The 13,587-nt window shown below is 43.9% G+C and overlaps 1 protein-coding gene across 25 annotated transcripts in view; it reads right to left on the bottom strand.

Moving 5' to 3' along the window:
- Dst (dystonin) overlaps positions 1-13,587 on the bottom strand; it is a 396,685-nt gene that overhangs the window by 35,562 nt on the left and 347,536 nt on the right. For all 25 annotated transcript variants that reach the window (XM_085836145.1, XM_085836168.1, XM_085836161.1 and 22 more), the window contains 9 exons: positions 12,302-12,520; positions 9,912-10,115; positions 8,067-8,298; positions 6,724-6,950; positions 5,548-5,670; positions 5,344-5,445; positions 3,233-3,334; positions 1,769-1,942; positions 1,121-1,276 (listed from right to left, as the gene is read on the bottom strand). In XM_085836145.1, the coding sequence (XP_085692271.1) occupies positions 1,121-1,276; positions 1,769-1,942; positions 3,233-3,334; positions 5,344-5,445; positions 5,548-5,670; positions 6,724-6,950; positions 8,067-8,298; positions 9,912-10,115; positions 12,302-12,520 (1,539 nt within the window). The remainder of the gene's footprint in view (positions 1-1,120; positions 1,277-1,768; positions 1,943-3,232; positions 3,335-5,343; positions 5,446-5,547; positions 5,671-6,723; positions 6,951-8,066; positions 8,299-9,911; positions 10,116-12,301; positions 12,521-13,587) is intronic.

Below are 13,587 nucleotides of genomic sequence, written 5' to 3'. Positions count from 1 at the left end.
ATCACCACATATCTAAGACATATGTTTTATAATGACTGTTTTGCAAGAAGAACTGTATTACTTTATTCTCTCACTGAAGGGATGCTGGAACTACTAACTTGAAAGGACTCCTTTGCCTACCGTTAGTTGAGAGTTCATTATAACCCTACCCCACCACTCACTGATGTATGTTTGGCAACAATGGAGAAAAAAATGTCATCTCTTATCCTCTGTAAGACATCGCACATCTGGAGGGGACCCCAGACCTGGGAGGCTTTCCAGATGAGCCAGGCAGCCCCCAGAGGGATCCTTCTCTGGCGACTGAATCAGTTTCTGAGGTATCTGATGAGACAGAGTTTTCCAAAGGCACAAACCCGACTTGAGTAAGGAGTCAGGTTCTGCAGAGCATGCTCTTTGATATGCTACCAGCAGGAAACACTTCCTCAAAGTCTGAGAGTTAAATACTGCTGGTGTCCACATCAATAGGACACTTCTATCGATTCCTTCCTCTGATGCTCAGAGGCAGAGGAGACTGCAGAGCAGAGGATAGAAACTTTCTTTCAGCCTTGGCTTTGGCAATCTCAAGTCACTACACACTGGTCTTTCAAAGTTAAAGGGTAAAAAAGGTAAGAAGGCCTGTTTCTTAGTCACACGAACAGCGTTAAAAGGTTCCCAGAGAGCTCCAGCCGAAATAACCAGGTTGGGTGTCTGACTTTCCACCCCTATTACACACAATTCTAATCACTGGTACTTTTAAGACAATTGCCAGATTTCCTAAGACGTAAATGCTTCTGTAAACTCATTCCATGAGAACAAACATAGTTTGTTTTGATAAAGAGTCATTCTGGCAAGTTACTGCTGCCCAGAGGCCCAGAGACATCAAAAGCCCTGGTAGGTCAACAGCATTTTCAGCCTGCAAGCTTTTGAGCACAAGGGATTAAATCTTGGTGTTTGCCGTGCAGCCCTACTGAAACAACCTTGCTATATTTGATAACTGTTACCCCGGTAGCTAGTGAGAAAATACTTTCACTGTGCCCTCTTAGGTAGCACACTTCAAGGCATTTAATGACAGACAATCTCTGTCAAATCACAAAGTTAAGAACCTCGAACGTTAACGGTCACGGGCAGCAGTGGTACGTACGTGATGCTTAGCCAGTTCAATCTCAATGGCTTTCGGGTCTCCTCCAACGGGTTTCTGTTCACTTAGCAAGCCCTTGGTGTGTGTCAACCATGCGAGGAGCTCGTCCAGGGCGTGCTGGAACTGACCCAGTGCTAAGAGAGCACCCTCGAGCTTGTGCTGCCAAGAAACAGAGAAGAAAAATCTGCTTAGACCCCAGCATCGTGAATAATGTGCTCTTACAAAAACAAGGGTAAAGGCCAACTGTTGAATGATGTCCAAGACCATCCTCACAGCGCATGAATCTTCTCATTGGTCAACAACAACTCTAATTTGGTATTTGTGTGTGTGTGTAAATACAGCACACACGGGAGAATTTTAATAAGACAATTTAAGTGCTTCTGAAGTTTATTGAGATTAACTGCTAACTCGACTTTTTTTTTTTTTTTTTTTGGTTTTTCGAGACAGGGTTTCTCTGTATTGCCCTGGCTGTCCTGGAACTCACTTTGTAGACCAGGCTGGCCTCGAACTCAGAAATCCGCCTGCCTCTGCCTCCTGAGTGCTGGGATTAAAGGCGTGCACCACCACGCCCGGCTCTAACTCGACTTTTAATAGTAGTCTGATATTCCTGTCTGAGAGTGTCCATGCATGCACACAGGTCTCAGTGTTTACCTGTCTGCTGACAATTCGCTCGTCCAGGCTGTCCCAGATCAACTTCAGCTCCATCAGTGGGTCCTGGACTGTGTGCTTATCTGCCTCCTCTGTTACTTTCTTCAGCAACAGTTCTGCTTGATGGTTCAGCCTTTCCATTTCTATCTGTTGTTGATAAGCTTCTGACTTAAATTGCTGCGGAAAAACAAAAGCAAACACCAGAGGAATGTTAAAAAAATAATGTTCAACCAGAAATAACTCTGAAGTTCACATGTCCCATTGAGAGCAAAAGAGGTGGAAGTTTCTCTCTTTTATTCAATGGCTTATGAATAGTTACAGCTTGGGTATTTGACTTTTATTCTGCATGGTAAAATTTAATACATCCCATGGAGAAACATTTTTTAATATCTGAAACCCTAGAAACAAACGCCTTTAAGGAATTTAGTAATTCCTGATCTCAGGCAAGCACATAGTATGCGTTCTTTCATAATTTTCATGTTTTTACAGCTGTGCTGTATTTATTAATAATTACTTCTATGTCCCACTGTTAGTGCAAAATAATTTATAATTATTGTAATTACCACTAGCAAGCAAAGGTCTTGACTCAGCTCTGGGTGGCTCTTCACCACTATTTCGCTGAGGCTTGCCTCAGACCCTTGGCAATCCTCCTGCCTCAGCCTCACAAGTATGGGTACTACAGATCTGAGCATCATGTGTGGCTTTAGAATAAATTCCTTCCTCCTGCTCTTTCCCATATAACTGACAGGCACTTAATGATCTTCGTTTTGCCAACCAACATTTTATTTGCAGTAGAAAATATTTATTTGTATCTGTGATATTCATATTCATTAGTGGCTGATATTACAATAATATTTCAGTTACACCAATTGCAACAGACTACTGAATAATGAGGCACATTATAAAAGTCTCAGTGGCATGATCCAAATTTGGTCCCCTCCCTCTAAATACCCCTCCCCTCCATTCAGATTGGAGAGTATCTGAAGGGCCGTACATCAAAATGTAGGCATAGTTGCTTTTAAGTACATAGCTTTTGGAGTGAGTCACTAATCTTGCACTGCCCCCACTTTGCTTATTTGTAATTCTACAAAGGATAAGAAATAATTAAAATAAAGCAATCTTTCATTTTTAAAAAACAAGCACTTCTTTATATTTCCTATGTGTAGACACCATTCTAAATCAACTTTTGGGTCTGTGAAATGGATCAGTGGGAAAAGCTGTTGCTACCAAGCCCGACATCCTGAGTCTGATTCCCTGTTCTCTGACCTCCTTACATGTGGGGCATCCTCGTGTGCAAACACAAACACAAACACGAACACACACATTAATAAATACGTGCAGCAGAAATACACAGGGCAGTTTTGGGGTCTCAATCATGTCACCTGAGTGACTAAGCGGGAAACCTGGGGACTCAGTGACTTAAGGAACTTCACAGGCTCCTTCACCAGCTAGGAGCTCCACACCTACCTTCAGCTCTTCAATCTGCTGCTTGACGGTCTCCAGGTCTGTTCCAATGGGAGACATTGTGGCTAACTTGTTGCCTGCGATGTCAACCCAGTCGAATATTCCCTGCAAGACACATTTTCCACGTGTTAGCGCAGCGGCTCCAAAATGGCCGCAGCTCTGGTTGTTATAGGGATAGGCAAGAGCTCAAAGATGCTACGAAAGGCACCGGCCTCAAGAGAAATTTAATATTAAAAATCAGATTCTAACTGGCTGAAACTTTTGAAAATGAAGAGCGTTTACCCAAATAAAAGCAGTAATATAAAACAGCTCTTCAAATACCAAGTAAATGTCACCTCCAATTCGGCACCAAAGCTGGCCAAGGGGATCCTATTCTTAAATTATTGAGCACTTTCAAAGAAAGTTCATTTGAAAATATTTATATATTCAGTCACAAGAGTGGAATATCCTATTTGCTTATTTAAAAATATAATGTAAGAAAAGATCCAAATGTATCTATTTATTCAAATAACCAAGAAAATCACCATTTAGTGGTTCATCTAACCTTCTTACACTCCATAGATTACCATTAGAATCCTGTACATACTATAACTAAGGGTACCATGATTGCAAAAGACTTCACTGTCCCCTACTTTCTGTTCCTTCAGGATTTCTACACATTCTACAAGGCTTAACACACATGCTTTTCTTTTTCTTTAAGGTAATGAATGTATAGCAGAACTATTTTACATTTAATGAAGCTGACAGAAGAGAAGCCTTACAAAATAATATGTTTAAACAACCATTAACCAGTTACTTAAGCAGCAACCTGGGAAGAAAATGAATCTCACTTTATAATCAAGCCTTGAGCCCTAACGGAGTACCTAGAACCTCATCACAGCTACAGCAATCCAACTTAGTAACTCAGGTTGCCATTCATGACCAACTGGCCCTGTGATGAAGCTTGCTGTTGGTGAGGAGTCTGTGTCAAATCACAGCGCCTTGCCCATGGCTCCCACGTGACCCTGGGCAGAAGCAGGATCTTCTCTAGCCATGGAAAATAATCCCACTCAAAACACTTGCCACCATGACGTCATTCCCCCCCCCCCACACACACACAGAGTAGGAGCCCAATGTGGTCAGCACTGGTCACTCATTATTGAAGCAAGAAATCATTACTTCGCATGTGCACATGTACACACCTGTGTGAGAGTAATAATAAGGTGTTATTTGTTATGGAAAATTTCGTGTATTTTCCAAAGTGCAAAGCCCTTGTAGCTGGCGTAAAGCCTGGCAATATTTAACACACATAGGAAAAAGTGGCACACAGAAAGAGACAAAAAATGCTTTCGTGTGAGCTTTAAAAATAATATTCACTTCGGTGTTATGGAAATACTTGAGAGGGTTTTTCCATGCAGTAAGAAGTATGGAAGATTAGACTCCTGCCAACGTGTTAGGAAACAGGGCCAAGGGGAGGTATGGAGAGAGGGTACTTCCCTGAGCTGGCCTGAAGAGAACTTTAATATTAAAAATCAGTTCCTGACTCGCTAACGAACCAAACGGGAGTCTTGAAGAGACATGACAACTATTTTTAATAATTATATATATGAAAAGAAGAAAGTGCCTGATACAGACAGTGATGAGCCAATAAAATAGACTTCTATTTTAGTACACGGGAGAGCACTGGCTTTGAGTTGGTTCTCTCTAACTCGGTGAAACTTGGTGGTATTTTTAGCCTGTGTTTACCTCTTTCATCTTACTTCACTCAGCTTTAGAACAGAACTCAGACTCTGTCCCCTGTCACTTCACTGCTGGGTGCTCGGCAAGTTATGAAAAATACAGCGCGGGAATATTTACTTTCGCTTAAAAAAACATTAGAGCACTTCTTTTCAAAGTAGATGTCATGCTATGTGGGTCACCCACGGTTAGACGTATGTATAAAGCCGTGTGACTGGAGTGTAAGAACTATCTTCCCGAAAGGTGAGTCAGAGTAGCTGTGACTGTGGGAACAGATTTGTCTGTAGCTGCGTACACAGTCACAGTTTTGGGCTGGGACCAGAGTGTCAGCCATCCGGACATCAATGAGAGTGATTCTTGTTTCCGGCTGAGACCAGAGGACACGGCGGCCACCTCACCTGCAATCCGTCCTGGTACTGAACGGCAGCTTGCATGGCCTCTTCCAGTCTGTCCACCCGGTCCTTCCAAGCTTTATTTAGAGAATCCCATGCTGAATTTAGCTATGAAACAAATGTTAAAGTCCTTTCAGTGTCAAGTTTGTATTTTTGACTTCTGGTAAAAACGGGTGTCGCTCGGCTAAGTCACAAACGAGCGTCAGGTACCTCGTCAATGCTCTTCTTGACAATGGGTTTGTCAGGCTCCCCACATGCGGCGATGAGCTCTGAGCCTAGCGTGATGACCATGTCCAGCTCCTCCTGCAGGCCGTCGATCTCCTCTCTGATTGCCTGGAATCCAAAGCAGAGGCTCAGAACACCAAAGCCAAGACACGAGGTCGCGCAGGGCCACCCGTGGGGGTTCCCACGTGAGGTTAGTTAGCGGGGTTCTGTTTTCTTTTTACTTCCCAAGCTCCTCACATTGCCATTTTTGGAACACGAAAACAACAACAACAACAATAAAAATATTTTATAGAAAATAGTACTCTCTAACGCCAAATCTTTACTGCAAAGACGAAAATAACTTTGTGGCAAAATGCCAGAGCAATTTAAAAAATAACCCAAATACTGTCAAGCGCCAAAAGACATTTTGATTTTCTCAAATACTTTGCTTGTTATGTGTTCCAAAGAGACCCCAGTAAAATAAGAGCACAAAGATTTTACGCAAAGCAACGTATCTGTTGGGAAACTCATGATAAGCTCGCTTTGATTTGATGTATTACCCTAGGTAGGATCTGTCAATCCTACCTTGCTTTTCATGGTCACTGTTGAACACACTCACTAGGCAGTGAGTATTTAACAGGCATGGGCAAAGCCCCTGACCAAACATCTGAGGAGGAGACATTCGCCTAGTCTTCTTCCAGGCCCTACGGCCTTGAAAGCACGTCAGCCAAGTACACGAGAAAGAAAGTATACAGCATGGGTAATAATCCAGTCAAACCTTGAGGCTTATCACAGGGGCGGCAGAAATGATCACTGCTGTGAGGAGCAAGGCTATGGAAGAGCTAGGGGGTTAAAGGGACAGAGGAACGCCTGCGGCAGCATGGCCACTGGCTCGTGTGCACAAAGCTGCATATCCTGCCCTGCAAAGTCAGGCTTTACCCAGTGGACGGTGTCTTTATGTTATGTGTCTGTCTGTCTTCCATCTGACACAGACATGAGCAGGGTGGGTGCAGAGCGATGATCTTAGGGACAATCTGCAAGCAGCATCTGTGAGTCCACAGTACCTTGGTACTCACTAAGCATTCTGTGTTCAGAACTAGATATGGATTTTAACAGGACTGGGGGGTTGCCTCGCTGAACTTTGCTCTTCTCTTCTGTAGTTCACCCAGGTCTGTTACTTACCTCTGCAGCTTCCTGCTGCTGCTTTACGACCGAGGGGTCGATTCCGGGATCCTCCAGGTCCCGGATGAAATCCTGAGTGTCTTTGATGGTAACGACCAGCGACATGTGATCGCACCAGAATTTCTCTGCTAGCTCCATCACATCCAGCAGTTTGGCTTCCCGTTCTTCGACCAGCGTGTGGATGCTTCCCCAGATGAAAACCATTTGGTCCAACTTATCCTGCACAGCTACACAGCAAAACAGCGTCAGTGAAGACACCGGTTACCCTCACGTAAGCAAAAGCAGAGCTTTGGCTCAGACAGCAAGCAGTTACTCAACCTGTTAAATACACAGACTGGACCACCACACAACGCAGGATCTCTGGGTCCACTCCAGCTGTGCCAAGACACCTTTTCATAAGAGTAGATGCGTAAAGCTACATGAGCTCAGAGTAGACTCAAATTTACCAAGCTTTAAGTTCACAAAGGCTGGCCTTAACCCCAAAGTAACTAACCTAAGATGTGTTTTCTTATGTCCTCCAACAATGAAACTGCTTGCTCAGTCACAGAGGGATTTGTAGTTCTGATTTGTTCCTGGAATGGTCTTATTTCTACTATATGAGTACTCTTCCCTTTGGTCCACAGATCATAACTCTAATATGCGTGGCTATGGTTGTGGTTACCGTTCTGGTGGTTATGGGATGGAGCAGGCATGCTAGATAAGATACCAAGACTGTATCCCCAGCTTTGTCCTTATTAGCCTAAGAGGCTCAGAGAACAGTCTTTACATGACCATATTTTGTTTCCAACCAGTGGATTTTGCAAACCGAGGAAGGCACCACAGGACTCTTGGGAAGCAACACATCCCAGTGTTAACATGTCAAAGACCTGGTGTTCTCTGATGCAGCCAGCCTGTCAGTGAACAGCATGCGAATCTAGAGATGTTTTAAAAGTAAGCCTGAGGCCAGGTATAGTGATGTGCATGCAATCCCAGCCCTTGGGAGGTAGGGGCAGATTGGTTTCTAAGTTTGAGGCTAGCCTGGTCTACATGGCTAGCTCCAGGCTAGCCAGGGAGATTACATATACATATATTATATAACACTATATCTATATGTCTCTCTCTATCTCTCTATATGTATGTGTGTATGTATGTATGTGTGTGTGTGTATATATATATATATATACATATATATACATATATATATATATACGTATATATATATATATATATATATATATATACGTATATATATATATACACAGAGAGAGAGACAGACAGACAGACAGACAGACCCCGTCTCAAAAACAAAAGAAAAGACCAGCTGAACAAGCAAACAAACAAGCAAGCTGAGCCCATCTCGTCACCTTTGGCAGATACATCTTTTTCGGTGCCCTCGGATCTGGCGATCATCTCCTCTCCCCTCTGCCTCAGAGTCTCGTATAGCGGCTGCAGCTTCTCCATGTCCACGGACACGCTCTTATTTTCACCAATCTGCTCCTTGATCTTCTCCACCTCGGCGGAGATGGATGGCGGCTGCCGCAGACGCTCCGCAATGCGTTCCAGGCTCTCAAGGATCTGGTCGATCTTGTCATGAAACTGTGAGTAGAAACGATGGGCTGTTGTCACCTCCCATGTAAAACTTCCCCCTGACTAAAAGCTGAAGACCCTCTGCCAACATTTCCATCCAAAAGGTTACATTCGGCTGTGCATGAAACCATGCCAAGTGATGACCTCTGTGCACTCTGTGTGACAGACACCCTTGGGGGGAGAACACGTGAGTTTCCCATCAATAACTCAATGTTTTCACTAAGAAGCAGTCTATGCTCCTTTGTAGCAATATGAATCCTAACCTGATATTTAATTTTATCACAATTAAACTTATTTTTTTCTTTTGAGAAGCTGCACATTTGGCTGCCCAAACTGATTATTCATTTCAGACAACCACTTTGAGATCCTAAAAAGTATGAGTGCATGTAAAACTCATAGTTTTTGATTAGGTGGTTTGATTAGGTCCAAAGGGATTCCTTGAGTTATATATTTCCTCAATTGAGGAAAAACAAAACAAAACAAAACAACAACCCATAGAATTAAACAAAATAAGAATATGTCAAATGTTGTATCCCAAGTTTGTATGTAATCCATGGCCAAACACACAACTGGATATACAGAAAAGCTAATTTCATATTTATGAAGGTGTCATGTGCAATGACACAGCGTCATAAAACCCTGTTTACTTTAAACTCTGTTGTAGCTTCGAGCTGAGTGAACCAACACTGTTCAAGTTAGCTTTAACTGCCAACGGACACAGCCTAGACTCGTCCGAGAGTCTCACTTGATCCCCCAAGCAGCTCAGCCTGGCTTGCAGGAATGTTTATGAATGACTGTCTTCACTGGGAGTAGATGAGGGAGGGCCCAGCCCACAGTGGGCGGCACCACCCATGACAGGCTGTAGAAGACAGCTAGCCAAGAATGGGCTGCTCAGTCGGCCACCAAACAGTGACCCTCCATGGTTCCTGCTTCAGCTCCTGCTTGAGGTCCTGTCCTGCTGCCCCATCGCAGCATGACACAAGCCCTCTCATCCTCTTCGTTGCCTCTGCAGCAACGAGGGGAACAGAGAAACACACACACACACACACATACACACACACACACACACAGAGAGAGAGAGAGAGAGAGAGAGAGAGAATGCCACCCTGATGCCCAGTGTCTAATGATAAAAAAATGAAACCTTGAAAGTGGAGAACCTGCAGGTATTCACAAGATCAACTTCCTGAAAAAAACGGTCTTTACAAAAACCCTGCTTCCTACTTAATATTCTTATCATTTTTATCTGGCTTATTGCTCGGGATTTCCTCTCAACGCTTTTCTTAAGGAAAACTCTATTACTAACAACTGTAACAGTTTCTTCTCTCTCCTCCATGAAAAATACTGTGCTCCACTTGCGAGGGCCCTGATGCAAGTATCTGACCACTGCTGCCAGCAGGCTTCCCGCTCACTGAGATTTATTTTTTTATTGTACCCTGGAGGAGGCAGAGAAACCCAAGAGTTGGCTACAAGAGATCCCACCTCTGAGAGAAAAGACACCACACTTAAGAGTCACCCCAGTGACATCGTTTAAGAGGAAGTTTGACCAGAGGGTCCAGGAAAATGCTTTGCATGCTTGGCTGTGGGGATGAAATGCAGTCTTTTCCTAGTGTGGAGAGGGTTACCTGGGTGGACTGAGAAATGGCCTCATCAAGTACCACAGCTCGCTTTTTGACATCTTCTTTAATTTGACTGTAGAGGGTGTCCGCTGCCACATACTTTTCTTGGATATAAATGCCTTCCTTTGGGCTCAGTTCCAATAGCTGTGGCCCAGTCTTGTTCATCTTATCTATGTGTGGCTTGTGCTCGGCTATCAGTTCTCGAAGTTGCTGTAATGAGCCAAACAGTCTCTCAGTATCTGAGTCACACCTCCATTATTATAGCCGGTCACACCTCCAATGCATCCAGCCAGCAAGAACCATTGAGCAAGTCCCCTCCACACCTCAAGGCATGGGTCCAGGTCTCTGCCAGGAGGAGGAACCCCAACACAAGACCAGACGACATCCAGTCCCGCGTGCTTTTCAGGGGACAGACAGTAATGGAAACAGTAAACGTGCATTTCATGGTAAGAGCTGCCCATTTTCACAAGAGCACCACACTGTCTGCAGAGAAGGGGCTGAGCCATGGCTCTTAGGTGCTTCCTTTTGCATATTTATAACACATGCAGAAACCACTGGGGGAGGGGGCCTCGGGAACAGGAAGAATCTCCGGCCGGGCAGAGAAGAAAGGCAGGATAGTGGGATTTTAAAAAACCTCAAGATACAGAGGTGTGAGGATGAGGTGAGCCCATAGGCACCATAGTCATACATGTGAACCAGTATCAGATAGGTACTCATAAAGATCACAAAATATTATATTTTAGAACCTGGTCTACATATATATGGCATACGTATACTAAATATATTGATTCATTTCTATCAGTTATTACAATTACTTGTGTGTGTGAAGCTGCAGGTGAGGTGGGAAGTTGCCACGTGGATGCTAAGATCTTAAACCAGTGCTAACATCAGCGAGTGCTCTTAGCTGCCAGGCCATCTCTCCTGACCCTGTGTATTACTGTCAACTCTTAAGGATTTCAAGGCTAAGAGACTAAACACACAGCTCTACACTGAGCATTATTGCAAGGGCTAACATTTTCTATGAACAGCCTGGAGATGTGGCTGTAACACCCTTGCCCTTATCCTCATGGCCATTTCTTGCCACTAGGTGTTTATTCTAAAAGCAGTTGCCTGAGTCACCTACGGCGGAGATGTTCATGACCTGCCTTTTGCTAAGAGTCGTGCGGTGACCAGCCACCAGGATTTCTGAGGCGACAAAACTTCATACTGAAGTGAGAGTCAGTTCCGACTCATTTTAAAGTATTTCACTCGCTGAATGATTTAGATAAAACGTCCTAAAAATTTAACTTTGCCTTAAGCTAACTCTCTTCTGGGTAAGAACGTCAGCTACGGATAGTCTTCCGTGCCAACATGTTTTTAAAAAGTGACCGAGATTGGCAGGAGGAGCCGGGCATGAGTCAGTGGGAAGAGCAGCTACTGCCGCTGCAGAGGGCCTGGGTTCGATTCCCAGAACCCACATGGCAGCTCACAACTGTCCAAAACTCCAGTCCCCAATTATGCAACACCCACTTCTGGCCTCTGAGCACTGTCTATACGTGGTACAGACAGACATACAGGAAAAGAATTGTGCACACAGAATATAAGCAGATAAATCTTTAAAAAAAAAAAACCAACAAGTTTATCATATCTTTTAAAATACATTGTCACATCTCCTGGGTTGGTTTTTACCCCCTCCCGACTAGCTTCAGAATACACTGGTACAGACCAAGGAGAACGACTAGGTTCTGAAGTCTAGAAATGTTAAGGACTCTAGATCTTCTGAGATGTGAGCCCTCGCCCAACTACACTCTTCTAAGTTTCTAGTGGTGCTAACAGTTAAGCATCTCTTAAAGGGAGGGCTTCCTGATGCCAGAGTCCCATGTACGCTTCATATACCTAAGTCACCGACTCAGCGTTTTACAGAGTGGAGGTGGGGATGACGGCCGCTAGCTTTCTTGATCCTGTCAATTTGACAGATGCATGGCATTGTACATTTTCTCAGTACTCAGGGGCTTTGCGTGCATGATGGCTCCTCTGTCCACTTCTACTCTGGTTTCTGATACTTTAGATGGCTCTGACCACTACATAATATATCGAGCATAGGACACAGTCAACATATACATATGTCGGATGCATTCAATGTACATGGTTGGAAGCATCTCAAAAGCTCACGTCGCTAGCACGTTAAAATGCTGTTCCTTTTCCTACCCGGATGGGCTGTGGTGTGCACTATTCTAAGAAAGTTGGTACGGGGATCATTTGTACAGTGTGTGACAGGTACCCAGCTGCGAGAGAGTGCTGACCACACACACCACAGCACTGCTACGATGCCCGGTCTCTGTAGGGTGTGTAGCAGCACTTTAGATATCCCACTGGAGCCCTCCATTCCGCTCTAGGGCTCAGCCTCCCGTTCTCACCCGGTGCTCCTCTTGCTGTCTCCTCAGAGTCTCGTACTCCAGAGCTGGGGCAGGCAGCTGAGAGATGATTCGCTGTGTTTCCGTTAGCCAGGGCCAAAGTTCCTCATAGGTCTCCCAGAACTGGCTAACGAGGGACTGTGCCCGCTCCAGCTGCAGGTGCCTCTCTGAGTTGATCTGGCAGACGGCATCGTACTTCTTCAGTACCTTGTCCAGCTTTTTCTAGAAAGCAAGACGAGAAAACACACTTGTCAGGACGGCAGCTGTGGCTTAGTTATGTTTTGACCAGTTCTGTACGTTTGGCACAGGGAGGGCAGGTGTATGTGAAATGAATAAATAAATGAACGAAATCTGTTCAGATTAACTGTCTCTATGCACACGTTCATGTTAATAAGAGAGAACACTCTGGTTTTTACGTGCAGGCACTAAGATACAAGAAGCAGAACTCTCTAGTACTCTTACAACGTTCTCAGGGTTAGAAAGCAAGTCTCACACAAGTCTACCAACAGTTACATGATGATCTAAGGAAAGATTATCTTTCACAAATGGAGTCATAAAAACAAAAGTCAACTTAACATAAAAATTAACTGCACAAAATCAAAGTAGGGTACGGATAATCTGTAATTTTATTCATGCTCTGCCTGAAAGAGAATGTATTTTATCTAAAATGTAATTTGAGGTATGGATATTTATATATCTTTATTTGGGGCCTGTATTTACCATAAGCATTAGCATGCCATCATTTCTTTAAGCTCTCCAAGATGTCTGTATAGAAGTGGAGCTAACCACTATTACCTGTGGATGGTTTTCTCTCAGTCTGCAGAATTAGTAAAACTACAGATACCTACTGTTTCCTTAGCTACTTAGCTCACTGTTCCCCTACTGGCTTCCAGTGAGTAACGTCACACAGAATGAAGATCTATGTATTTTGGGTTTAGTTTCAGCTTAAAAGTTACAAATGTTCTGGGAGCCTATAACCCATAGATGCCATCCATACCTTGTAACTGACATAAGCCAGCATGCCATCGTAACAACACTACAGTTGATACTGACTGAATCTGTTAAATGTTCAACCTGGGTCAGTCAAGGAAACTTTAACAGCTCAGATGTGTTAATAGAGATGGTCCTGTAGGGGACATGTCTCTTATGGCTATTCTGTAACCTTAAAAGATGCCTGACTTAAATGTAATGATTCTGTTGCTGAAACAGCAGCTGCAGATACAAAGTCTCAAGTATCCTAGAATTCAGCGCTTGCTCGGCAGATGCTCAGGGGATACTATTCATCTGGA

This window comes from Mus caroli, unplaced genomic scaffold (genome assembly GCF_978045245.1).
Source record: "Mus caroli unplaced genomic scaffold, Mus_caroli_1 scaffold_1, whole genome shotgun sequence".
Lineage (NCBI taxonomy): Eukaryota > Metazoa > Chordata > Mammalia > Rodentia > Muridae > Mus > Mus caroli.
This window is presented reverse-complemented; position numbering and strand designations above follow the sequence as displayed.